The sequence below is a fragment of the Strigops habroptila genome, chromosome 6, assembly GCF_004027225.2.
Source record: "Strigops habroptila isolate Jane chromosome 6, bStrHab1.2.pri, whole genome shotgun sequence".
Taxonomy (NCBI): Eukaryota; Metazoa; Chordata; class Aves; order Psittaciformes; family Psittacidae; genus Strigops; species Strigops habroptila.
In genome coordinates this window covers 29,668,455-29,696,009 of record NC_044282.2, presented here as the reverse complement: position 1 = coordinate 29,696,009, position 27,555 = coordinate 29,668,455, and the positions used below count along the sequence as shown (strand labels likewise).

The window sequence follows — 27,555 nt, the reverse complement described above, 5'->3', positions numbered from 1 at the left end:
GTTACAAACATGACATTTATTTAAGAATAAAAGTAACTTTCAAGCTGCTGTCTTAATGTTGTGAAGAACTGATTGCATGTGATGCATATGATCAGGAGAGATTTTTTGTGGATTGAGCAGAACACTAGAAATGAAATCAGTTCAGCTGAAACTTCAGTGTTCCAAGGCTAACTTCTTAAAGATTCTTTACTGCAAGCTGCTGAACTGAATAATACTATCTCATTTCACAAAGTAAGCTCTCTTAGTTGCAATACAGGCGGAGAAAAGCAACTGTCCCTGGTGGATGATACCTTTGAAAGACCAAAGGATGTTAATTTTCATTACCCTAGTCACAGCGAAGTTTGTTCATAGACCTAAAATGTGATAAATCTTATGTAATATTAGATGTCTACAGCTGCACTAAATATTCTGTGCTTTCTTCGTTATCTGTACAGGGAAATAGCATGCTTACTCTGTGCTTTGTGGTTCACTTGACCCATTGCGATATTCGCTAATATGGATATGGTGAATTGTCCACAAAAGACATCCCTCTCCAGTATCTCCCTGCTACTAATAGGCTGTCTGGTTTTGAAAAAGTCCCATGCTTCCCAAATCAGTTCAAGAAGTGCTCTTCATAGATATGTCTTTTTATTTTTTATGGTCTCAGCAGCCTGTTCAAACATACCTTCGGTAGCTGACCAAGTCTCATTTTCCAGTGAAGACAAACTTTCATTCCATTCTCTGTTTAGCTAATGGAATCATAAAATAGTAAAGATGAATATGTGGTATTTATAATCCTTCTATATTCCTTCTGTTTCCCCGGGTACAAAACCAATGCTCCACTAATTTGAAAGATTAGAGTATAGCTGCTTTTCACTTCAAATGTTTGTTTATATTTATGATTACAGTGTTGATAAATCTGTTAGACAGAAAACCTTTTGACATTTGAAATACCTATGGGAGTTCACATCAGCCCCACCTGCTGTCCAAGAGGAGTAGGGCGTAGTCTTTCCCTTCAGTTTCTCTTAAACACTTGGGTGTAAGAGAACAGTAATGTGTGGGATATCAGAACTGTATCATAATTTCTGTCACTTCATGCAGGTTTTCCTTAACATGGAAAGGACACTTTTGAGTTCTTGGAGTCTAATTTTGAGATCGCCATTTTCTGTGATTTCTTCTATTTCTTCCTTTTGGCTATTTCTTTTGGTTTTGTTTTGTTTCGTTCCCTCCCCTCCCCACCCCCCCTTTAAACCTTGATATGACATATGAACTCTTCTAATAATGGACTTGAGCCATATGTTATTTTGGAAAGAATATGTTCTTCATCAGGTAGATAAAAGTGCTGAATAGGCATTCGTGGTTACAGTTACACTGGAGACAAATGCTCAGTCTCTTGCGTTGGAGTAAAGAGAGATTGTTCCTGATAACTCATAGGATTATCTGTTAGTGAGGTCTGTGCACTCTGCTGATGATAAAGTTGATGATGTATATTAATAGCAGAACACCTCTGGTTGACATTTAAAGGTTGTTGCAAAGCCTGCCTGTAACAGGGACCATTCCACCACTGACGTCATCTGCTCTGGGGGAAAAAAAATCCTCTCTTGTGTGTTGTGCCAGTTTTGAGAGTTTTTGAGCCCATGGAGAATAGAAGCTGAAGGGTCATCACTGCTGAGACAGGAAGGCATGAGGAGCTTGAACCTAAGTTGAGAGGAAAAGTGGTCTAAGTGGTGTTCCATCCTGTTCACCTGAAAGCTACTATAAATTCATCAAGCCCTTGTTCTGGTTTGTTGTTGATGATATATTGCCCGAGTTTACCTAATATCACACTGGGGAAGTTGTCTTTAGGGCCGAGGATAACTGGGCTTGTTCTTGTGGTCAGGTAATCCACAAATACCATGGATCCTTTTCTTCTTCCGTTCACTTCTCCAGCCTCATTTTTGGAGTTGGTGTTCTGCTTAAAACAATGCAACCTCTTAAAATAATTCAAACCCTCATATTTTCTTTGGCTTTTTTGTATTCTGTTTAACAAGTCTATAGATGCAAAAATGCTAGAGTTTCACAAAATCCACCAGTGGAAAATCTTATGCAGGTAAGGATCAGATACTGCATTTGCATCTGCTGCTGCCTTTTGAGAGCTGAAGAATTTGAGTCCTTCAGCCAAGATTCACTTTGCAGCTGTATCTTCCTTTTCTGCATTCTGACTGAGAGAGCTTTCCTTTCCCACCTGCTGTTTGTAATAATAATAGTAGATCTTTCAGAGGCTTCTGGAATGATTAGAGACTGCCCATGGAGTTTTATTGCCCTGATGTGAGAAATTTGCAAGCTCTTTGAAGCTGTGATGCCTGTTTTCCTTCTCCACATAGCTGCACACGGTACGGATGCACAGGCACATGAAGGAGAGAGAACAAAGTATCCCATCTTTAGAGATATGTTGTCTACATTATTTTTGACCCATGTGACTAGTTCTTTGTCCTCAAAGACCCTGGAAAAGTTTGGGGTTCCTCACTGAGGGGGAGGAGCATGCTTCACTATATGACTAGGTAGTATGAGTTCTACAGTTAATGTGGTGTTTATAAAATCACTGTGGTATATATTCACTGACTCCTGTGTCTGGAAGTTTCTTATTTGACAAAATGGGCAGCTGTCTTTCTGAATATGAACACACTAGTACTCCTTTTACATGATGATGCTTTTGGCTGTATGTCAGCTATCCGAGGAAGAGGAGAAGCAAATCTTTTTGTAATTGTCGGTTCATTATTCTTCACCTTGCCAGTGTTGTCTTGAAAACTGTCTCCCTGAGAAGAAAAAAAAAAAAAATCAGATTAAGCAAAGTTTCTTACATTACTTTGATTCAGGTTGAAATTTCACAGAAAGGAAGAGAGAAGCTTGTTGGTGTAATTCCGAAAAGAAGAATATAAAATATTTTGAGCATTCTGTTGTCACTTTGCTTTGGAGCTACATGAGAAGACAAAGCATTGATGAATTGATAGATTCATGCATTGAAGCACCTGTCCTCTAAGATAAATTCCTTAGCTGCTATCAGCTCATCAAATCAACAATCATATTGTTTCTTGACAGCTTCTGTTCAAGAGATCTGAAAAGCCTGCAGCTGTTACTCCAGCCTGAGAAGGCAGAAATGCAATACTCCTCTACCCTTTTTTGCCAAGCATGTATTTTAGGAATGACAGTTCAGAGGACAGATGTTTATTGCTGTGCTTGCTTTAGGCTAATACTCATGAGGGTTTCCGAATCAGTTATCCAGGGTATATGTTTAGCAAAACTTGTATTGAGTATGTATTATCTCTTCTTTAGCTTCACCTTCAATCTTGGTTCATATTATTCCCTTTTTATGTTGTGGATAGGAATTTACTGAACTGTTTGCTCCTCTAATTGAAAAGGAAAAAAAACCCAAACCAGATTCTCTCCTTCCCCAACCTCCCACCCCCTTTTTAGAATTATTCTTCCTTTTATAGATCATTTAGAGTAGAACTTAATCTGTCATGCCCTGAAGTCCGCTTCTGTGTTCTTAGCCTCCAGAGTAGCATATGGCTGCCAGCCCACCCTACCACAGTGTGCCTGTGTTTAGGGAAATGCTGAACTCTGAGTCAGAATGTGATTAACATGAATGTCTGATTTTTAACTGTGTCCTGAGGCTGTGTTTGACTTAATCAGGATACTGTCCCCGAAGTTCTGCTTCCTGTGTCAAGACATATGAAGCAACTTGTTTCTCTTCAGGGAATAAGAGCGAGAGACAAAAATAATTTCGTATCTCCTGCTTCACTTCTTGGTGTGTTTCTTGAGGCAATTAGTTGTACATGTGGAAAAAGGGAGCAATTTCCTTTGTAGATTAGTATGAATGAAGACACTTCAGTCTCTTTTCTTCTTGCTGAAGCTCAGACTTGCTGCAAAAGCAGAAGCATATAGAATTGGAACCAACTAGCTCATCACCTGAAGTAAAACTGGTTATAAAAGATACACAACTCCGGTTTACCAGCAGCCTTGTTTTGGGTCACAGAATTCAGCTACCGCTTCTCTTTGTACTTCCCTGTAAGTCATAGCTTGTGTGTTTCTTGCCCAGTAGGCATGAGCAGAAACTCTGGGTACTCGCCTTTAAGCGCCAGCATTTCCTCAGTAGGTAAAGAAGACACCAGGTAAGTCCTTCTTTGAGAGCAGGAAGAGTGATAGCCAGTCAATTTTTTTTCCAGAATAATTTGATTTCAAGCCTCTGAAAGGACGGAACTTTCCATCATGACTTAAATAACTTACCTTGTGATGTTTCCTCTGCCTGCTTGCATTAAAAGGAGCAGTGGGAAAACATAATTGATACTAGTTTTTTTATTTTTTGTTTTCAGCTCGTTTTCAAAGAGAAACCCATGAGATGAATTTACAAAGATCAGACTAAAACGTATGCAGATTCCTTAGTGAATATGTTCTCTGGAGTCTCGTAAAGGAATCTTCCTCATTAGTGGGGGGACCAGAAGTCCAAATCAGACTAATAATAATAAAAACATATTAGTCTATTCTAGGAGAAATTATTTCCCTCCCCACAGAGAAGATGAAATGGTGTGAAATGTTTAAAGCTGCCCGAAATAGCACTTAGCAAAGATTTTAGTTCGTATGGCATGGTAGTAAGGTAGAGGAATATAGACTAGAATTTTTGTCTGGTGCTTAGGAATGTGATGTTTCTGCATAAAGAGATTTTTCCTCCCTCCCTGTGCTTCCCACCCCCAAAGGTGGCCTTCTCTGCATACAGATCCATAGCGGCAGCCCAGTCTAACAAAGTGCCATCTCAGCCTTTTTGTCTAAGGCATGATGGTGTCAGACAGACAGTACTTCAAAACTGAACTGTCGTTTGTCATCTTAAGTGTACTGGTGTACTCTCATGCTTCTACCAGTGGTACTAATGCACATCGGCAGCATTGCAAGGGATGTCTCACAACCAAAAAAGTATTTTTTGTAGGAGGGAATTGAGAACAGATACATGAGATGACAAAAATGAAGTTAAAATGTGTTTAGCACAGATTTATGGGACTATGGCTCTTGGAATATGATGATGAGATAAATCTGTTCCGTATAATTGTAGTGACACAATGGGGAACTTTGTGAAAGCTGAGGCCTTTTCAAGATAATTAAATAAGTTAATTTGCAATCTGGAAAAAGCACCAGCTGGAGCGTTATGATTCACTGAAATCTCAGAGTACTGCTCCTTCCATGGATAACAGGTCTGTTTTGGTTTCTCCCTTTGAAAGCAGATGCTCTCTATCTTATCATATGGCATTGCTACAGCTGTTCTAAGCGCATACTTGGGGCAAAGGGACCCAGGAAGCATCCTTTTCTTTCCAGATTCCTGTGTAAGGAACCCATTCAGAGGCAAAAACAACTCAATTGTCTCAGCAAGAGAAAGGACTTATTATTATTTTATAAATTCTCTGTATAGATAAGGTGCATAGGTATTTTTAGGAATAAGGCTCATAAAAGCAAGTAGGATTCATAATTTATTGTAGATTCATCTCCTTTCTCCTGGGTAACAATTATAATTTTGGGGAAAACTGAATGTATGTGGTAAAAACACATTAAGATATGTGGCCATGGCAATTAGGATCCTCTTGCCTATAAGTCTGCTAGGAGTAGCTAAGGATCAGACAATTTTTTACCTGGAAATACAGAACTACGGAATGGTTGAGGTTGGAAGGAACCACTGGAGGTCATCTTGTCCAACCTCCTTGTCAAGCAGTAGCACATAGAGCCAGGTGTGCAGGACCATGTACAGACAGCTTCTGAGTATCTCTAAGAATGGAGATTCTGCAACCTCTTTGGGCAACCTTAATCTAACTCAAACATAGATTTGAGTTCCTCAAGCAGATCTTTGTGGGCTTCTGGATATGTAAAACAAAAAAGGTGAATATTTATACCATGTTGTAGTCAAGAAAGAGATATTTTTAGGAATGCACACCCAAGTTGATTTCTTAGGGAGTCCACCTAATTTCAGCCTTCAGCGAGTGACAGTTGCATCTAGGTCATTGCTGTCTGCATTGGATGATGCTTCTTGCCTCTTAGTGACGCTCAGTTTGTTTGACAATGCAAAGTATTTTTAATAGGACATAGTTCAGTCAGGTAGTCTTCATAGGTAGCATTAATTCCCTTAGTATCTTGAAATATCCTCTATCTAGCTTAGAACTCAAATTTCAGTCATATCACTGAGATGGTCAATATTGTAAAGCGTACAGTAGATCTTTTGTTGTGAAAGCTGCTTTATGAGCATTAACTGATCCAAATCTGTATGTTCGTCACCTGATTATCAATCCTTCCATATCTATACTGCAAGTATTCTTTATTTGACTTGAACTACAAAGATTTGTGCTATCTTCTACAGAAATCCCCTAAAAATGAATGTTTATATTCTCAAAATCCTTTTCAGTTTGTACTGAATTCTAAGTGTTTAGATGCTTTATCCCTGACAAATTTAAGTATATGTTTCTAAGCCTTACAAGAAGCATTTAAATCCTGGCGTCAAACAATTAATTTGAGAATTTTAGATACTCAGTCCTATATTCATTCATTTCTGAGAAATTGTTCTAAAATGGTGTAAAGTATGTCAGCATGAAATACCTTAGCTTTAAAGAGAAGAGCTTTCTTTTCAAAGCTGGTTATAAAAACCAACCAACCAAAACAACAGAAATGCAGAAGCAAAGTGTGGTATACATGGCTTCTAAAATTTCTTTATTTAGAGAATCCTGGAAGCTTTCAATTATTTTTTCATTATTATTTCAAAATGTTTAAGTATGTGAGACAATATTTTTTTGCTTTGATATATACAGATGTTTGGCTTAGAGTTCATGAGGAGGAGAGAGTGTTGTATTTCTTCAACCAGCTAACTTGTTTAGTTATGAAAACAGCAGAATAGAGACAGGCTTACACATGAAGAAAAGAAAACAGTCAATATGTGTGAGGAGATTAATTTTTTTTTAAGAAGAGAATAAACTTGATCCCTGATTCATGGAAAGTGCACTTGCAACAAACCAATCAATGAAGATTAAATGAAGAATAACAGAGTCTCCTGGAAAATGTAGAAGTGGAAAAGTGAATACAGTAGGAAAAAGTAGAAATAAGTTCACATATGTTTTCATATCCTTTTAGTAGTTATTGACTGAACACCTACTTGGAAAGCAGAATGCAGTATCATCAAAGACATCCTATCAATTGTAACTGAGTTTTAAGAAAGCTTTATATGTCTAACATCATTGTTCTTTATTTTCAAGTGATAGTCAATGTGTGTTCTCTCAAAATGAGAGAATATAAACAATGTCTAATGCTTGAAACTGAAGTAATTTTTTCCTTTACAGAATTCAAATCATGTCTTCCCTTTGTTTCTTACATCTGCCAACTTCAAGCCCATTTTCTCTTCTACAGTCCCTGTTTTTGGTATAACTGCAGGTATATTAAGTTTTTCAAAAGACTTGAAGGCCATTTTAGGATTCCATCAGTTTCATCAGCTGGGGACTCTTCTTCAGTTTTTAAATTTTGAACTACATATGGGATGTGGCCTTCCTCATTCACTGTGGCTGTCCAGTCTGTGGCAGCCAGTAGCACATTGAGAAAGCATTTTCCACCACCCCTGCTTCTGCTACATTATAGATGCTGCATCTCTTATACTGTGTTGGGCAGGACCACAAGCTGGGTCATTCCCTTGTCTCTTCATAGCTCTGAGAATCATTATGATCTGACTGCTGGCAACAGGCACTTGGGAGACAAAAGGTGTTTTCCTGTTCTGATAAAGCAACTGGATGTTCCTTCTCCCCATCTTATCCCCGAACAGAGTCTTGGTGTCTGTAGTAGGGTGGCTATTCAGAAGTGACAGAACATATCTGGGAGATGGATGGACTTTGGTGTTTGCTAGAGCTGTGCTTTGTCAGGACTAGCTGAAGACTCCATGCTCTCTAATCGTAAGACTGATGGGCATTTCACTCTGTTCTATGCTCCCAAAGCAGTATGTGTTCTTATGTTTGAGTTTGAGTTCTTATGCTTCACAGAAATGCCTACAAATGTTGGTTACATGCTACACACTGTATGCAAGTCACTCCTTTGTCCCTTGGATGACTGCTGATTTTCAGCACAGATACTTTCTGCAATGGTGAATGTGTAGAGTTCTTCAGCCTTTGCACCCCAAGGCTGTTCTTGTGACCTTGTCTTGCTTTGTTTGGGGAACACACGGTTCTGATTTTCAGCTCAGGATCTTAATGTAGTAAGGAGCTAAAGACCTAAATAGGAATTCAGAGTTTAAATATTTCCTGAATCTGATGTGATATATTTAAGGACGCTGTAAAATTGCTCATGTCCAGATGTTTCATTACCTGTGTAAAAGCATTGTAAAATTTTGTGGTTAGTTTATTGTGCACACTAAATTTTCATATTTCTTGTTCCAGTATATTTATAGTCAAATACTCTTGAAATTACTGTTTAGGGATTATTGTTAGTGTGAAGCAGGTTAAATGCTGTTTGTTTTGGGGGTTTTTTTTTGTGCTTGATGACCACATGGTGTGATCATTTACTTTCTCATTTAAATAGTGGGTAAGTACAAAGAGATTAGTTAACCTTCTTTCAAGAATAAATGATAAGTTGTTTCTAGACATTTTGAGGGAAATAATGAGTATTTTCTGGTATGTGATTTATTTTTTTTTAAAGATAACTTCCTGCTCCCCAGATGACTAGAACATATAAATGACTGAACATTTTTAAAGCATTTTGTATTACTCGTTGAACTGGAAATATGCTGCTATTGGGGACTTACTGTAACAGGGTTTTCTGGAAGTTCATCATGGCACAGGAGTTTGATATCTCAGTGAGTAGGAACCTTGAGCATAAATGCAACGTTGTCTCCTACTGGTAGGAGGGTTTCACTGAATATACTACCTCTTTTATTTGGGGACAGCCTTAAGTTTGGTTCCTACTGATTTCTGTATTATTTCTATATTATTCTTTACTTCCCTTTTTTCTTCTCTTTCATTCTTCTTTCTTCCACCACTGCTATTTCTCCTCCTCTCTTCCCCCCCTCCCTCTTCAATAAGAGAAGCAGTGAACACACATACTTTTTTTGCACATATTTCTTGCTTTGCTTCTTTTGAATCCTGGCATTACATCCTCTTAGCAATTTTTATGTTGTCCCATGGGTTTGAGAACAAGAACAAAATACCCACACAGTGAAACTCATAGTAGATGGATTCCCTAGACAGGCTTATTTTCTGTAAGCAGCACCAAAAACAGCTTTCAAATTTTTTTCTTCTGGAATGTCTTTTGCTCAAAACCTTAGGGAGAGAAGACATGAAAGATTGATGCCTGGTTTTGTTAGTCAGACCATAGGAAGTGTGCTTTGCTTCTTTGCTTGCTTTCCGAGTTTGGGTATGCAGGGCATTTGGGAACAGTGTTAATATATAAAATGCTAGGCTGGCCTTACAAGCCCTGCTTTTGCTATCTCCTGGAAAAGTCGTTTGATTTCCCTACAGTTGGCACTTTTATTTTCAGTCTGTCGGTACCAATTGTGTTCAATTTTGAGTATGTCTGAACATTACAAGGCCTGAAACTCAACAATAAATAAATAAACCAAATTTCTAGTTTTGATCTCAGTAGTAGTACCCTCACTGGATGATCTGGTCTGTTTTCTGAAACTGAAGTAATGGTCAGAATTTAATTTGAAATTGTATATTTAATGAAGTCTGTATAAATTTTTTTCAGTAATGTTTTGTTAGTGTACAGAATACTGTAGCTTGCTGCCCAGTGATGTTTTCTGTGTTAAAATGCTTTTTTTAACTTGCCATGAAATAAAACGTTTATTTCCCATCATGCCAAACCATCTATAAGATCTTTTTATACACTTAAGAATACAAACACAGAGGTATTGCTTTGGACCCTTGTGGAAAATGTAAACAGTATATGCATGTTTTTTAAGAGTGAGAGGAGAAGCAGTTTGTGGCTGTGACCCAGTAAGCAGGGCACAAACAGGAGTTAGTCAGGTGGAGTTCTGGCCTTGCCCTGTGGCAGTGAGATGTTTGTGTGTTGGCCTTCCACTTAACTGCTCTAATGTCTCATGCTTGTTTTGACTGTAATCTTTTGGCAGAGGTATCATATAGCAGAGAGGGAGTCTGTTATCGCCTAGTACTGAGTTTATGCCCAGAGGCACTGACTCAAATGTTTCTATATCTAATGTGTGAAATAGAATGAAAGAGATTCTACAATGCTGTATGAAAATAATTTAATAGTGTGAATGCCATGCATACCTTCTGTAATGTAGTTTGTGTGCCTTTGAAGAAGATGGTATGAGATAGGTGGTGACTGAAGATATTTTTTATTCTGAATGCTTTCTTTGTTAAATAGTAATAAAAAACCCCCTCAAGTATAATGTTCTTTTCAACTTTGACTTTGTTAGAATTCCTTACCTGATGTGGGGAGAAAGAGTACACATGAAAAACAAGATCTCATTTGACACAGTTATAGCAACAGACCTTCACTGTCTTTTTAAAAGCAGTCCGAGTTCTTGAAAATAAAGTAGTGAAAATGTTGGGGGACCAGAAATTTACATGCATTTCCTTCCCAAGGAATTAATGGGAGAATAGACGTCCACTTAAATTGTTCATGTGATGTCCACTTAAATTATATATGTGAAACTTTAAAGCCATAAGGAATTTTAAATTACTGTTCATGTTACTATGAGCATAAAACATCTTGTTCACAAATACACACCACCTTCTGAAAGTTTACGTCACCTTCTTACAGAGCTAAATTCTAGTCATGGGAAGTTCTTGGGGAGCAAACATACATATATATTATGTGAATTTTGCATGGAAGCGAAAGGAGAAAGGATATATGACACTTTCCATAAGCATGTATTGTAATTTTCACGTTTGTGTTTCAGGAAAACCAGATACCTCTTCTGAAACTCTTCTGGATCAGGAATATATGAACCCTATGAATTACTCAAGCCAGCTAGAAGACTCTGGATGTGATGTCTCTAATGACTATGCATTTGATTCTTTAGGCATAGCTTCTGATTTTCACCAATCTGAACATAATGTTGACACTTCTAAACGTTTGTTGGAAAGAGTTCCCCCATTGAGTGTATGCAGTACTAGCAAAGAGAAGTCTTTGACTGCTCCAGTGCAGTTTTTGCAACATCTCCTTGAAATAAGAAAACTGTCAGAAGGAGGAATTCTTCAAGCAGACTTCACAGAGCTTGAGAATGATTCTTTCACCATATGCAATTCAGTGTCTCAGTTGCTTGATGGACTGACTGTTTTTTATAACAGTCCTAAATTTCCAGTTTCAAATTTTCTTACTGAAGCAGTTTCTGTTTTGATCAGTTTCATAACTAATAATGAATTATCTAATCATGTTTTGAAGAAGTGTTTCAAGAAGCTGGAAGAATTTAAGAAAAATCTAATACAGATTATTTTAAGAAACAGCAGTGTCAATAGGGTAAGTTTAAAACATCTTCCATCTTTCCTATCCCATTTCAGTATACTGCGGTATTCTCCTGTGTGTTATGCACTTTTAAAATACTAGTTTGTCTTATTATATTTTGAAGAGTACTTGGAGATTTTTGTGATTGTTCTTTTTTGTAATATAGACATTTTTTTGCTCTAAAGCATTTGAAGAAGTTCTTGCTCATGCATGCAAGTTCTTCTAGTCGACTCCTGAGTATAGGACTTTTTAAAACTGTTAAAATGGAGGATGAAAACAACTTTATGGAAAATATAGAGAAAACCACATTGTTCCATCTGCTATATGAAGATATATTGTAGATATTCACAAAGTAATGACTGTATGATTTCTTTATTCTTTCTTGTGCACCTAGATTAAATAGGTTGGTTTGCTTCAGATGACCTCTGTCACTCTCTAGACATTTGCAAATTCGTGTTTTAAAAGTAAGTCAGCAGATGAGTAAGGAATTCAGAACTAGCATGTCCCCAGCACAAACAGCAGTAGGACTGAAACTGAACTGCATTTTGTCTGTGTTCATTATTCTGCACTGTTCCATGCATCATCTTGTTAGTTTCCTCATTCAGCTGAAATATCCCTAGTCTGTCTTCACAAGGCTTCTCATAAGTAAGTACTGAATTCCATTGTCTGTCTTAGGCTTTTTGGTTTTCATTCTGTCTTTTAGCGTAACTTGGAAAAGACATGATGGTGGAATTGTTTGAGACTTAGATGTACCAATAAAGTGTCCACATGTATGTAAACTACACTACCATTATAGTAAATGAAGATTATATCCCAGTAATCTATGGAGCCTAATGAATGCTGACCAGGTAGTAGGTCCCTATTTTAGGATGAGATCGAAAGTTGCCTTTAGCAAAATGAGAGCCTAGACATCTACACCTGCAGACAGATAGAATCACAGAATGGTTTGAGTTGGAAGGGACCTCAAAGATCATCCAGTTTCAGCCCCTCTTCTGCTAGACCAGGTTGCTCAAAGCCCCATCCAGCCTGGCCTGACATGACATGCCAAACAGCACTGGTTGCATGGATTAGACATAGCCATTTTCCACCAGTTATCTTTGTGTTTTGCTATGCTTTGTTCCTATATTTAAATGAAAATTATTTTGACTTTTCAGTACAACAAGCTTAACCTTTCTCTGTCCAAGACCTGTTTTTAAGGAAGAAGCAGCAGCCTATCACCATTCTTCAAAATCTTTATTGAAATTTTGTTCACTAATTCATTTAGGTTGGAAAAGACCTTTGTCTTCATTTCAAATTACTCCCATTTACTGTTTATTAAGTATTACCCAGAATGTAAATATCAAACAAATATTATTGCCAGACTTGGGCTATGGGGGGTGGATGTGCCTGTGTTTTGGTTAGAAAGCGTTCAGAAGGAAATCTTCGTATACTGAAGCTTTTCCAGGACTAGAGACTGTGTCTCTAATACCAGGGTGTTTTCTATTTCAGTGTTGCCATGGTGTGATACTTAGTTTTTAATTAGAGGTATCCATGGCCAGTGTTTTGAAAGAATGTGATCTTATATACCATTTGTGTGGTATCAGGAATAGAATTATGCAGGTGTGACTCCATTTTAATTTTTTTTGGTGTGATTACAGGATAAAGAACACAGAAAACTTGAGCAGGCATTCATTAAAGACTTCTTCATAGTTGATTATGTCCAATGTTTCCACCTGTTCTCCTCTACCCAAAGAGGAAGTTAATAAATAATTAAAATAATGTTAATTGTAGAAGGGCAACCAAGAGGTTTTCCAGAAAGGGACTGCTTGTTGATTGGAGGAATCTGGCAAAGCCTAAAGTGAGAGGTGTCACATCTTAAATGAGAGAAAATATTCTGATAGATCAAGTCTGCTTTTATAAATCATTCCGGAAGGGTGGAGTACGTCCACACAATTTGCAGGTGGCATCTTTTCTCTGAATAACTTCACTGAAACAGATGGCTTTTTATGAGATGTTTTATATCTTGCTTCCACCAAAAGACTGACTTAACAGTCATTCCTATTGACAGCCATTACTTCAATCAAACAGATTCAAAAAGTTTAACAATTGTATAGACCAATTATTAAGGGATAACTCTGGTAGTTCCCAGATTCCTAGAGAAAAAGGAAAAATGTTGTGTGTGATAATTGCACTATTTATAAAGATTTATTAAAAAATCCTTTTTAGAGGTTTGGTTTTCTTTAAACTGAATTGAATATGGAAATAAATATGTAGAAATCAGAATCAGTAGCGGAGACTGTGTAACTAATTCTTCATGTGCTGTGTACCAGATATCTCCCAGGGACACTTTATGCTTCAGTTTTAATCATCACTGTTTACTCAGCGGTGATTGAAATATCAAGATTATAGGTTTAAAATAAAATTACCATTAATTACAAGGCTGTCATCTGGAAAGAGTGGCAAACTATAAATTTTGGTTCCAGAAGGATGCTTAAATCCCTTCAGCATAAAAACGTTAGGAATTTTGTTGTAGCGAACCTTACAAGCTGTCAAAAAGCATTTGTACAGACAGCCACCAATGCAGCTATAGTATTTGACACAACTTTCCCACTGCCATCCTCACCTATAAAACTGTTAGGACTGTCAAGGAGCACAAAGGGCTGCAGAAACGCTTTCAAAAAGTTAACAAATAGAGAAATGGCTGTGGATTATACTTAGTGCCTCATCTTCAAAAGCAGTCTCAGCGTTTTGCAGAGCAAATTAAATATCTTTAAAAACCTTTGAGAATTGGAAAAGAAATAATTATCCCTACATCAGATACAAAGGAGGAAAAACAGCAGCAGAATTACTTGCTGTAACTGTTGAGTCCTATTGTTTGAGATGTTTCTAATTATAAAGCGCTGGAAGCTGTAGGAAGCAGCAAAGACATGTATTCAGAGCTTTTCTGCATGGATTCAGTTGCATAAAGCTGTGTGTTTTGGATAGATTTTTGACCTGAAATGCCAAATCATCACAAGTATCAAAAGGAAAAAAAAAAAATAAAAAAAATCTATCGTTTAAGATATGAGAGGTAAAATAAAATATTACTTAAAATAAAAAAAAAACCCACTCACAAAACATTTAAATCAAAGAACTACAAATGAAAGTAGCCTCTTGAATGTCCCCTTCTAGTTATTTTTCTCTCTCCATGTTTGGAGAGCAGCTCAAAAGTATGCACACAGCTGTCAAACACACAGTCTTTTGGAAGAAGCCTTCTAGAAATACCTAGAAGGATCATCAAGTCACGGCTGCTAAAGGTGAAGCATGAGTGCTCTAAAATCATCTAAAGGTCATGAAAGCTCTCAATAATCTGCTCAAAGGCCTGCCTCTGCACATTCTGCTGATATGTCTTGCATCCCTGTAGGGCTGCCACAGAAGAGCTTGTGAGGATCCTGTGTAATTCTGGTACAGATGAGCTGTTGCTCTCGGCAGCCAGCTGTTGTAAAATCTGCCATAGTCACTGCTGATCTCTGGAGCAAGCACTTTGGTTGTAACCAGTTTCTGAGTCCTCAACGCTGAGACTCTTGGAGGTTTGTTGTGAGTGTGTTACTGGTGCATTGCCTTTTGAGGTGCAAATCATTCATTCATGTTGAGTTACTCTGCTGTCAGCAGAACCACTGTCCTATTTGTGCAGGTTCTTTGTAAGTCCTGCTTTCAAACAGACAGAAGTGTGTTTATTACAAGAAAAACTCTGCAAGAGTTTGGCTGAGCCACTGGCTGCTTTTCAGATGGACTGTTCTTTACTACCTGACAAAACATGGGAAATAATTTCCCATGGAAAACTTCTGTAAGAGCTATGGTATGTAATTACAGTTCCAGTGGAGTAGAAGCTTTGTCTCTTCTTCTGCAGAAAGGAATCACAGGAACATTTTTATCTTTAATCTACCCATTTTGAATTTGACAACAGCTATTTCTATACATATCCACAGGGACATAACGAATGTGCATCTCTCCTGCTCCTAGATGCATCACTTGCTTATTGGCACTGAGATGTGCCTGTTCTGTTGAGGTTTGTCTCTGTTGTCCAAGGTGTTTTGGAAAAAGGGGGTTATTTCTCCTATATCAGAAAAATGCAACAGTCAGAAGCACTGGGGATTGCCAACTCTCTGTGCTGTTCAGAATAGCACGCGTGGTTTATGTTTCTGGTGAAGGTTTTGCACAGCATCCTGAAGCCTACCTGGAAACCTTCTGTGGTGAACTTGAGCAGGCTGTAGTTTCATAGTATATGGAATTAGCTTTAGAAGTCAAATCCCTATAACAGAAATTGAGGTACTTCATACATGTCTGATTTGCATCTCTTGGATATAGAGCTGTGTAAAATGTCAAAACAATTATTGTTAATATGAATTTAGATTCCTGTTTGTTACTTTGGAAGTAGAAGAAAAATACTTTTATATCTAGCTTCTTTCAAAGCATTTCAGCTGTATTCAAAGCTGTCGTGGGCAGATAAAGTCACAGGGTGCTGCATTAAATAAGATTTATGTGATATGATCCCTAGTTGTGTCACAGTAGTTTATCAGCATTGTTGACAGAAGTTCAGTTCACTGCTTGTACTTTTTTTAGTTGCAGCTGATACTGTAATTTGGAGCATGGCTAATGGATCAACTATGTGCCAGAAGATCCTGGCCTTCATCCTGGGTTCTGTATAGAGATCTGTGACTGTTTCTTGGACCTTTTGTTTTAAGGAATTAATCAAAACACTAGAATAGAAGACAGTGGTACATTGCCTTCAGCGTTCTTAAAGTCAAGCTGTGTAGGGCTGTCAGAAGAGACTGCTTTCTTGTGCCTTGTTCTTGTTCAACAAATACTTCAGCCATCTGTCCCACCTCACTCATCATCTCTTTCAAACACGACCCAGAAGGCAGAGAGATGTGTTTCAGTGAACTCTGGTGGTTTGCTTCTTCGCACACTATGTTTAAAACATCAATACTGACTTAGAAAATTTTGTCAAGAGTCATGAATTGCCTGCTCTGTTCAAACAATGGGGAAAAAAAAAAATCCCCAATGTTATGTGCTATTTCCTTCTTTTTTTTTTTTTTTCTTTTTTTTTTTTTTTTACCCACCCCCCTTTGGGAATTGACTACTCTACCTTTAAGGTAGTTGTTTTGAAGTTGGTTTGTGTTAACAGTATCTGAATGGATACAGAGACATGAACACAGTCTCTAGGAACTTCTCTTATCCTGTTTGGGACTTTACTGCCTCTTTTCATTTTTCTCTCTCTGTGTTCCTTAGTGTCCTGGTTTCAGCTGTAACAGTTATTTTTCTCCTTCCTAGAAGCTGGTGCAGTGCTGTGTTTCGGCTTTAGTCTGAGAACAATGCTGATAACACACCGATGTTTTATTTGTTGCTAAACATGCATTTTGGGTAGTAATTTAATGCTTTTACTGATGTTTGTGTGAGAAAGGATTCACAATTCTTCATGAAAATAACAAGCTGAAATGTAGTACAGTGAAAAGCAGAAAGAAATATTTGAATCTCATTGGCAGTTATATAATTAAATGTATGTGAGTATGCTTCTGCAATTGAAAAAGTAGACATTAATTAGAACCATGGTTTTGAATCTTATCTTGGATACAATTTGTATGATTCATTATGACTGAAATTGCTTGGAAGAGAATAATCATAAACTTTGATGGCTTTAATACATGCAGCAGAATGTATTTGATACATGTTCCAACTAGTTGTGGGTGACAGTAAATTTCACGAGCCATGTATAGTTTGCAGTATCTTTTGTTAGTAACTGCCAGGACAGTACATAACTGTTCACAAGAGTCTTGCCTTCTCAGGGCCAAATAAAATTTAAAAATAGTCATTCGTGTCACTGGTGGTTCCCAAGTATAAAACTAGTGGCCTTCAGTTTTCCTAAATTAATTGAGTCCCAAGGGGAATATTGTGGTTCTTGAGCCGTGGTGCATTTTCATTGGCCAAATAATTTTGCTCACATGGTGGAAGAGCAGTTCATTTGTATTAATATTAAAATGTGTTGCCGGGATTTTATGATCTAGTAAGAGTCAATGTTTGAATCTCTTGATTGTTGAATCAAATTTTCTCAGCAATCTGTTGTCCTATGTGGAGAGCTATTTGAGTCAAATGGTAATCAAAATCCATTGTCTTGTAAATCACTACAGTCTAAAGCAATCACCAAACTGACTGACTCTCATTTACGTCAGTAAAGTGGATCAGAGTAACTAGGCAGGAATGAATGAATGAATGAATGAGTGAAAGAAAATTTTGTCTGACTCTTAGACTTTTGTCCCCTTTCCCTCCTCAGGCAGCCTCTGCTGATACACATCATGTACTAAAGCTACAATTATTACAGTTAAAGAGTGAAGTTAGCAGATTTTTTTTTTACTGTAACAGCAAAATTTTTTTATGGTTTCCAACCTCCCTGTAAAGCTTTTTTGTCAGGACCATCTCTTTTCCTCATAACAAATAATGTCATTTCCTGATTTTATCCAAGTAATTAACTAGTATTCAGAGTATAATAGATTATTTTCACTAGGAGGAGAAAAAAGGGATGGAATGGGCCTTTGCTTGGTTTACAAATTAAATGTATTGAGGGCCTTATTGAAATAATACAGAAAGTTCTTGATTTTGTTTAATATGGTAGGAAATATATATCAAAAGCTGTTTGTTTTTCTACCTCTGCCCTCAGTCTCTGTCCAGTGAATGCTTTTTGTCAAAGCTCTCTTAACTTTCTGTAGCATTGCGTTAGCGGTGTCACTTTGCTTCTTTGGCATCTCTGTGATATTTGCAGCTGAGACCCTGTGGAACGCTAACATCAAAGCATATCCCTGAGTCCTTCACTTAGCATGGTTGTGCAAAAGCACTTAGAATTCTATCTAGGCCTTGTCTTCTGTTATTCTAGCCATATTATTGAACAAAAGGCATAAAATTGTTCTTCTTTTTCTTTTTTTTTTTTTTTTTTTTTTTTGTCTCAGAGGTACCATAATGAAGTGATTGGTCAAAGGGATTATATGACCACCATAGCTCCATCACAGCATTACTTACCTCAGCACTTTAGTTCCATTCTGGTCACTTCCAGATGGAGGCCTAGGGCTGTTCCTGCTGTAAGGATTGTCTTTTCTTGGAAAAGTTCAGTTTGTTGCTTTTAACAGAGAAAATTTTATTTATTTAGTTATTTATTTTTGTCTTGACGGAAAATTGCATCCTCTAGTTTTTGAAGGTGGCTGTATATCCCAAAGGGTTTTTGGTAGTAGACCTTAAACATTTCTTAAAATGTGTGTACATACTTTAATAATTAGAATTGTAGGGTTTCTCTGTTCTTTTGCCTGTTTACTAATTAATGTTTTCTCATAGCTTAAATTTGTTATGCTTCCCTAGGAAGTACTTTTGTGTGTCCAAATGGAGGGGGTGTTCTGGTGATAGGACAGAAATTAAAAGTAAGCTCTGTAGAGCCTATTATCTGCAGGCAGTTGCAAAGACAGTTGAGTATTCTTTGCCTAACTTCTTAGCTCAACTCCTGCAGTGAAATCTGCAACCCTAAACAAGGTACCTCTGTTCTTCCTAGGTATGCATGACAGGTACTTGGCATCTTTAAGTGGTACTCAAAGTAGCTCTCACACTGTGGGCAGAGGGAAGAAGAGTGCAAGATTGGGAAATAAACATCTGAAATCCATTTTCGTTTGCAGGAACTGTCTGTAAATCTTAGACACTTAAATGAGACACTGATTTAGAACCCTGAATTTAAGTATGACCAGCTCACTCCTTAGTTTAAAAAACTAAAAGTGAAGAATACTTGTTTTCTGTAATTTATCCAGTGACTTTTTCTAAGCAGTCCTCGGGTAAAAGATTTTAATCTATAACTCTTTTGCTCTGAGTGAGTTTACACTTACTGCTTAGTGTCTTCTGCATCTATTAACATGGCTTGACAACTCAGCATCAGCAGGCAGATATGCAGTTCTTCACTCCTCTAGGCTTCTGATCAGGACTAATCACGAAGGAGGAATAAAAAGTAATATAAATTTTAATCTCTCAGGCAGGGAAGATTTTGTAGCCAGAACTGCTGCTTCATTGTCAACAGAATATTTACACTAGGTATTAAAAAAATGGGCAGCAGTAACATCAGAGTTCTCTGAGTGGCAGCTGCTGTGAATGCTGTTTTTTTACCTGGGATTAATAATGTCTTCTGTTGACAATATTTGCTGGATCCAGCCTCATGGATGAGTTAGATGTTTAGATGCCTAACTCATGAATCCCAAGAAGATGCAGACATTCTTGTTCTCTGTCAAGATAGCGTTGTTTAAAGTAAATTTGTTGGTGAAAACTGATGCCAGCGGGATCCCTAGTGTCTTTAGTAGTTAGCTGGGTTTCTTTACACATCAGATTCTTGTAGTCTTCAGATTAACTGATAACTTGTGTTTGCATGTCCTCAAGGAAAGCGTTGCCTTTGCTGTAAAGGTAATTGGGGTGAGGTGATATACGCAAGGTACTTGGTTTTAGTGTATGGAAATGGGTATTACCATTTTGAGGTAGAAACTAAATTAAACATTGCAGTGATTTGCAGCCCAGAATTCTAAGGACATCCAGGTTGCACTTTAGTTTTGGTTTGGGGATTTTTGATTGGTTGGTTTGCGTTTTTTGTTGTTCAAAAAAACCAAAAAAACAACCACAGAACCTTGCAACAGGGTCTGTTATATGTATTTTATCTTATCAACTAGGTGCCATTGTTTTTTATATATTATCCAACTCAAGAGTATGTAATGTGCTCAAAATGAAAAAGACAAGTCTTTATCCTATGAAACCGAAAGGAAGAAAAAGTGAGATAAGTTTAGAATCAAAGACTTAGAGATGGTATTACTGTAACTGTAGAATTTCTAGTGCAGCACGCTCTGTGTTTGAAAGTGACAGTTAGAGAAGTTACCTGGGTAGCAGTTTATCTCAATAACATAAAATGCTTTATAATAAATTTAAAAGGAAAGAATAATTAAAGAGTTAAATGATATAAAATGCAACATGAGTTTACCAGAGGTAAACTGTAGCAGAGCAATGTAAGAGCATTCTTTGTGAAATAAACTGTTTACAGATGGAAGATTTCATAGCTTTTATCCATCTGGTGTTCAATAAAGCATTTGTTATGGAACACATACTAGAAAAAAAACGAAACTGAAAAAGATATTCTTTAATGCTTTAATCTTTTGTAATTGGATAGGAAAACAGCTAGAGAAGTAGGAAGAAGTTGTTCTGTGTACCAAATGTTTATAATTGACAGAAGAGAAGGGGAAAGGTTTGTGTATGTCAGTCAATCAGAGGACATACTACTTAAGGGCAGTCCAGTCTCTGCAGGTGCGCTGGTTCTAGTCTGAGTCTGTCCTTGTTACTTAAGTAGTAAAAGCCTTCCCCTGTGCAGGGAAGGAGAGGATAAAGACCTAGGAAATCTACTTTCTGCCAGAGGGCTTGGTATTGTGGAGAAGCAGTAAGGGGGGGAGTGGGGTGGGAAATGGGGAGGTGGCTGCAAGTGTCTCTTCGCAGCAGTTTCTGTGGTCTCTCCTTCTCCTTGCCAATGTAGCAGCAGCAGCCGACTTATTTTAGCCTGTGGACAGGACCTAGCAGATGCACTAATTGCTGCCTGTTTTGCTAATGAACTGGGATGGGATAAAAGCACATATGGAACCAGAGGGACCCTGCTGATCAGTGGATCAGAGAGAGACTTTTAGGGAGCCATGAAGAAATAAACCTAAAAAAAATACTTTCAATCTGTGAGTGGAAAAAATTGCACCTTCACACTCCCGGTCTGTCATACAAGCTTCCTGGTCAGCAAAGACAACTGGTAGGAGTTCATGTGGTACACTTCCTTGGAGATCTTCCTTCTTCACTCCACAAATTCAACAAAGCCGCACTTAGGCCAGTAAGTTGCACATTTATTTCAGTGAGTACCACAATATGTACTGCTGGCATTTCTGGCTTTTCCAATATCGTTCACCAGAGTGTTCTGGTTTTCAGAATATTTAGTAGATTGACTGTAGGTTATTTATTTCTCCATCTCCATCCTCTTCATCTCTCATCCTCTAATACAGCACAGCATACAAGTGCTGTATTACAGTAATTCTTTTCCAGATACTGAAATACCTTGGTTTAATTTTCTTATTTTTTCAACTTTCCTGAACCTTGTCTTAAAAAAAAAAAAAAAAAAAAAAAAAAAAGAAAAAAAAGAAAAAATTGGTCATCCTTTTTCCATTTTAGCATGGTTTTTGTAACATTTTTGGTGCATGCAGTCAAACGTGGCAAATAGACCTGCCCCTATTGTATGTCACACTGTCTTCCAGAATGTTTTCAGCTAAAGCTCTGCGAAAGAGTGCTGAAATACTGTAGTATAAAAGGCAGCTTGCAGCAGTCAAGCTAACTGATGATGCTAGCAGAGAACATCAGGTTTAGAAGAATGAACAAGATTATGAAGGGGTAAGGGCAAAGCAAGGGCTTGAGATGAGGTTTACAGAGAAAAGAATTGGAATAATGTATCAAATTCCAAGACTTGAAGGTAGGAGAAATAGTGCAGCATAAACAGGAAGAGAGAGAAAATGACAGCTATCAAATTAGCAAAGGAAGCAACATGACAGTAAGATTAAAAAAAGGCTACTAAGATTCTCTGTCTAAAAGTGAAACTTTTCAGTTGACATTGATGAGTTAGAAATTAGGTTGGATTTCAATGGGCAAAGGGCAAGGGTGATGTGAATTCAAAGGCAAAAATACTGTTTTAACACCTCACAATTTGAGAATACCTGTAATAATTATTTGCCTTAGTCCTGTATTGCCCAATATGCTAGTCACTTGGGGAAGAGAACTGTTACTTGGCATGAAAACTGTAAACTAATGAAACAGAAACTACAGTGCAACATTCTTATAGTTGTGGGGTGTAGGGTATCATGGCAGCTCATGAAGCAGTAGAACTCAGAAGTTCTGGATAACTGTTACTGAAGAAAAGTCTAACATTCTGATAAATGAATTCTAAACAAATAATTCATAAGTAAAGATTTTTATCCCAGTTTTCTGAGGAAAGAAGGCGCATAGGAGTGTGCTGTTTGTTTTGCTTGTCAGTCTTTTCCTCTACTAGTAATTTTTGAAACTGATAGTGAATTTGAAATCGCTTGGGAAGAAGTGGAAGGTCAAAAAATACCTCCAGTAGGCTTTAAAATCAGTGGCTAGGTGGAGGAGAGACCAAATCATTATGCTTGAGGCAAGCAGAACATTATATATTCATTTTGGCAGCAGCAGATCAATAATCCACATGTCCTTCCCAGCTACTGGCGCAGCATTGCTCTCCCTTGCTCTGCATCCTGAGGAACATGGGAAGAGAACAGAAACCCAGATATTAGAGGAGAGTTAGGGATGGATGATGCAGCTCCTGAATAGTGAATTGAGATCCATTATTTTCTTGTTTCTGATTGTATGTTTTCTACAATCTAATTTTCTAACTGCTTTTCCCTGAGAATCCCTGAAGAGCATAGGGTTTATTTCATCTGTACCGTTAAGCAAGCCCAAGGGATTAAAAGATTTCAGTTCCTTTTGTAACATTTGATAGATTGGAGAGCTAAAGATATGCTTTTATCTTTAATGAAGCTACATACTATTTGAGCTAATATCAGTTTGAATGTTTCCAGAGTTTAATTAGCAATACATGAGGATTGCTCGGAAACACAAAGACTTACTTCTGTTCACTATTTACAGAGTTATTGCTTATATGATATAAATTTGTTCTGTTTGTTTGTAATGCATATAGTCTGTGAGCATTATTTTTTAACTTTAATTTCTTGTTGTCTCCTTTTTTCCCTTAAAATAAGGATCCACTGAAATAGAATATTAAATACATACTCTTTATTTAATTAGTTAGCAGGTGGGATTTTTCAGTGGCATCGATGCTCATATCTCAAGTGTCATAAATACCGTCAGTACAAAATCCCTTTTACTTCCCTTAGTAGAGGCTCAGGCTTTAAATTTGAATATCCCCTGTTACCTAGTCCTGCAAAATTACAGCTAGAAAATGGTAACTTTTCTTAAACCAGGAAGGATACAGAAATTTTGTGAAAGATTCTATTTTAGTTAAATCTCAGACGCTAGTGTTACTAATGACAAAAAAAAAAAAAAAAAAGTTCATTATTTTCAGTAATTTCCAGGAGGATTCATCCAATGCAAACTTGTAAAGGATGGGCAAGTATTTTTATTTGTGTGCATGTATATAAATATATATATATCTGTGTGTGTGTGTTTGTGTGTGTGTGTGTGTGTACACACATGAGCTGGCTAGTGAACTAAACTATTAAACTATTAAACTGTTAATAGGATGCGGTGGTCTGCTTTTGAGTGGTTAAGACATTGTAGTTATTCTTAGACATACAAATTTGGGTCAAATATCCTTTTGTCAGTCAAAAAGACTTACTTACAAAGTGATACTGAATATTAATGTTGTAGGGGTAAACATTATATAAAAATATAAATTACATTTATATTCAGTGTGTAATTATATTTAATGTGTATTTTTTCTTTGAAAGAACTGCAGTACATTTATACATAGAAATGACGATTTCTTCTAGTAGTGTTTCCTTTGGAGAGTAGTATGTTTCATTACATAGTAGCTATACATTTCCATTACAGGAAACAAAGGAAAGAGTTGGTTTGGGTTTTTTGGTTGGTTGGTTGGTTGTTTTTTTGTGGTGGTGGGTTTTTTTGGGTTTTGATTTTTTTGGAGGTTTTTGTGGGGTTTTTTTTTTGTTTGTTTGGTTTTTTTTTAATGTATAAAAGGATGACAGCTAATGCTGAAAAGCTACCACCTGGGGAATTCTCACTTTTGGATGAGTTTGTTCATATGATGGTTTCCTGTAGTGCTAATATTTCGAGAAAGGAAAGTTTCTGGGCAATGGATGTGGGTTTCTCATAGATCTCATATGTGTATTATTAATAGAGTTTTAAACTCTAAAATTTTCAATTTGACTTTTTTTGTTAATTTTAATATGTAAATCACATTTCTATTTAAAGTCATTGCTTGGGGTAAAATGGATTACATATACTTTTTTCTTTATGTTATTTTTTCTTTATGTTATTTTTCTTTAGTTTCAGGCACTGCATGCTGTATCACACACTCTGGTTTTGCTAGGAAGGAACAACATACTAAGAAATTCTTTAATATCTCTTCTACTATCAGAAGTACGTCAGTTTGCTGAGCAGCTCTTGCAAGCTCAACAGGTACTGTCATCTTTGTTTTGGAGAAGAGCTAAAGAATGGTGTTTGGAAGTGTTTTGTCTGTATCTATTTTTTTCGTAAAAGGTAGTAAATGGATCCTTCTATAGAATATGCGGGTTTAAGAACACAGAAAATGTTAGCACCTACCTTTAACAGCAGATTCCTAAAAACAGATAAAAAGTAAAAGAAAATTTCCCCGTGGAGAAAAATAAAATAATCAGACTGTATATATAGACCATATAGGTTTTAAGTTCATGCTGTATAATTTGGAAAATACTTTGTAATAATTAGTTAAAACAGATATTGCACCATGTAAATTGTTGGCTATGCAGTCAACACAACTTAGGTATCCAGCTGACCCACAAAGAAGTACGTCTCTCTCTACCTCATGTAAAACCGGAAATAAAGTCGCATTATTTCAGAGTTAGATTTCATGTTTCACATTATAATATTAATTTTCATGACGCAAAAGTTATCCAACACTTGGAATTCTATTTCATTTGTTGGATTGAGTAGGAGATGAAGAGCAGAGTAGAATGAGGATAATATTTTTGGTAAAAGTTATTCTTAGGTTAATTTTTTTTTCCAGTAAAATACAGAGGGTTTTTTGGGTTGTTTTTTTTGGGGGGGTGGGGTGTGGTTTTTTTTGGTGGGTTTTTTTTTTGTTTGTTTTTTTTTTTTTTTTGTTTTGTTTTTTTGAAAAAAGGAGAGAGACAGTAAATAGATGTTACTTTAATATTTGGAGAAGAGGTGCATGAAATAAATTGGGTTTCATAGATTTTTTTTTTTTTTTCATGTATTTAAAACAAACTGTTCAGTTTCACTTGGGATTATGACTTGATTGTATACTATCCTTGAAGGGTCAATAAAAAGAAAGCATGCAGCTTTTTATTTGGTGACAAATAAAGTTGCTGATACATCTAGAAAACATTTATCATAGGTATATATAGTGGTGATCCAGCTTAATGCTTTAAGTGTTGCGTGAACAGTCTAAACTTTATTATTTTAATCTCTAGGGTATGATATGGGACGTGCTGACAAGGGAACATGTAATTTCCAACCCAAATTTCTAGTATGTTTGAATTATATTCTGAAAAGGCTTCAGAAAGGCCAGTTTTGAAAGAATTAGACAATATGAGCTATGTTGTATTTTAAGTCACTAGTAGCATACCAGAGTTATTGATGGTAGCCAAAAGTGAACAGACTTTGAACAAATGGAAGGATATGGAAGTGTGTAATTAAAAAAAAAAAAAAAAAAGTTCTGTTTTTTAAGTTTAAACAAGGTGCTCATTTTTAACATTATTAAATCTCACCTGTGTAACAGAATTAGTCATCCCTTCTTTCAGCAGAGTTTTTGCCAGTGGCAACACTGAATTCTCCAGTGCTGCACACTAATTAAAAGTTTACATTGAGCATTCCACTTGACTGAGTTAGTTACTACAGTACTAGTTAACCTTGCCATACTGTAATTATTTTAAGAATTGCTTTTGTATTTGATACATAAAATTTATTTCTAAAAATTTCTAAAGTAAGTCTTACGCCTCTTTGGCTCTGCTTTATGTTAGAAAGAATCATATGTGTGATTTTAAGATTATAATTAGAGAGATTACAGAACTGTATAACTTGCAACTGAGGTAATGGCAGTTAATTAGTATCCGGTGATTTTAATTGTAAAAGATTCTCTTTAACTATAGAAGTTATTTTGATTTTTTGAAGTGACAAATTATTTTCTCACCGGCAGAGTAATTTGTTTATTTACAAGAAAATAATAGAATATTTGATTCATATATAAATATGGAGAAGTTGGTAATTTAATCCCTGAACAAGTCTTATACCTTATACAGCTGGTATAATAAATTGCTTAAATGCCAGTCTTGCTAGGATGGCTTGATACCCCTAGTTTATGTTGTTGGTGGTTTGTTAGTTGTTATTGTTATTATTTCTTTCTCCTTTCCCCCACTATCAAGAAACGGAAACCTCCAATTGTACTTCCTGGAGCAATTGAAGGAACTTGTATCTAGCACTGAAGGGAAGATGTCAGTCTAGTGGGTGATGATTTCCAGGGAGACAGAGGCTTGTATTCATTTATTGATAAGGGGGAAAAAAGAAAAAAAAAAAAGAAAATATGTTCTTGATATTTTAAATTTATTCTGTTTCTTCATACTTAGAATATGTGGAATGAAATTTGAGACAGTAAAATGCATTTGTTACTTGACCTTTCCAGCTTCAGGTCAAAAGGTCCTGAAGGACCAAAAAGGAGGTTAAGGCTTTATTTTTCAGGTTAAGGCTTTATTACGTGCAGCCCTCCATCTCTCATTTTAATTACCTTGTATTTGTGCTTGGTGCAAATCTTAGCCGTTATCAGTCCACAGATTTTGGGTTTTTTTTGGTTTTTTTTTTTTTTTTTTTTAGTTAAATAGCCCTTTCTGGTCACCCAGAGAAATAATCTAATTATCTCGTATTCAAGAATTTAGAGCCACGTTACGTAAAGAGAGTTACCTGCTCTGCTTTTGAATCCTCCCACTAAGTTGTCAGTCTGCCTTCTGGTACTGAAACGTAATAGACTGTCTCTTTTCCTTTTTTCTTTTTTCCTCCCCCCCTTCCCCCCCCCTTTTTTTTCTATTTTTTTGGGGGGGAGAGAATTGCTAACGTTATTTATTTTTTTATTTATATTTTCATCATCCAGCATTAAAAGTGTTTCTTGGAAGATTAATGCGTTTTGATCAGCCAAACACAAACGGTGGTCTGGAATAGGACTTCCATGTAGTCGTACCAAAGTTTACGGGGCTTTCTTTTGAGTCCTTTGAAAACACTTTGCATTTACGAAACCATCAGAAGAATAAGTTAGCTTCAGGCACGCAGGTAGAGGCGCCAGTGAATAACTCAATAACAATAAAGTAGTCTTGAAATGTT

General features: G+C 36.6%; 1 protein-coding gene across 1 annotated transcript in view; it reads left to right on the top strand.

The window, feature by feature from the left end:
• Positions 1 to 27,555, top strand: part of MEI4 (meiotic double-stranded break formation protein 4) — a 157,320-nt gene that overhangs the window by 94,899 nt on the left and 34,866 nt on the right. Inside the window, exon 3 of the mRNA XM_030490351.1 lies at positions 10,886 to 11,445. Within this exon, the coding sequence (XP_030346211.1) occupies positions 10,930 to 11,445 (516 nt within the window). The 5' untranslated portion in view covers positions 10,886 to 10,929. The remainder of the gene's footprint in view (positions 1 to 10,885; positions 11,446 to 27,555) is intronic.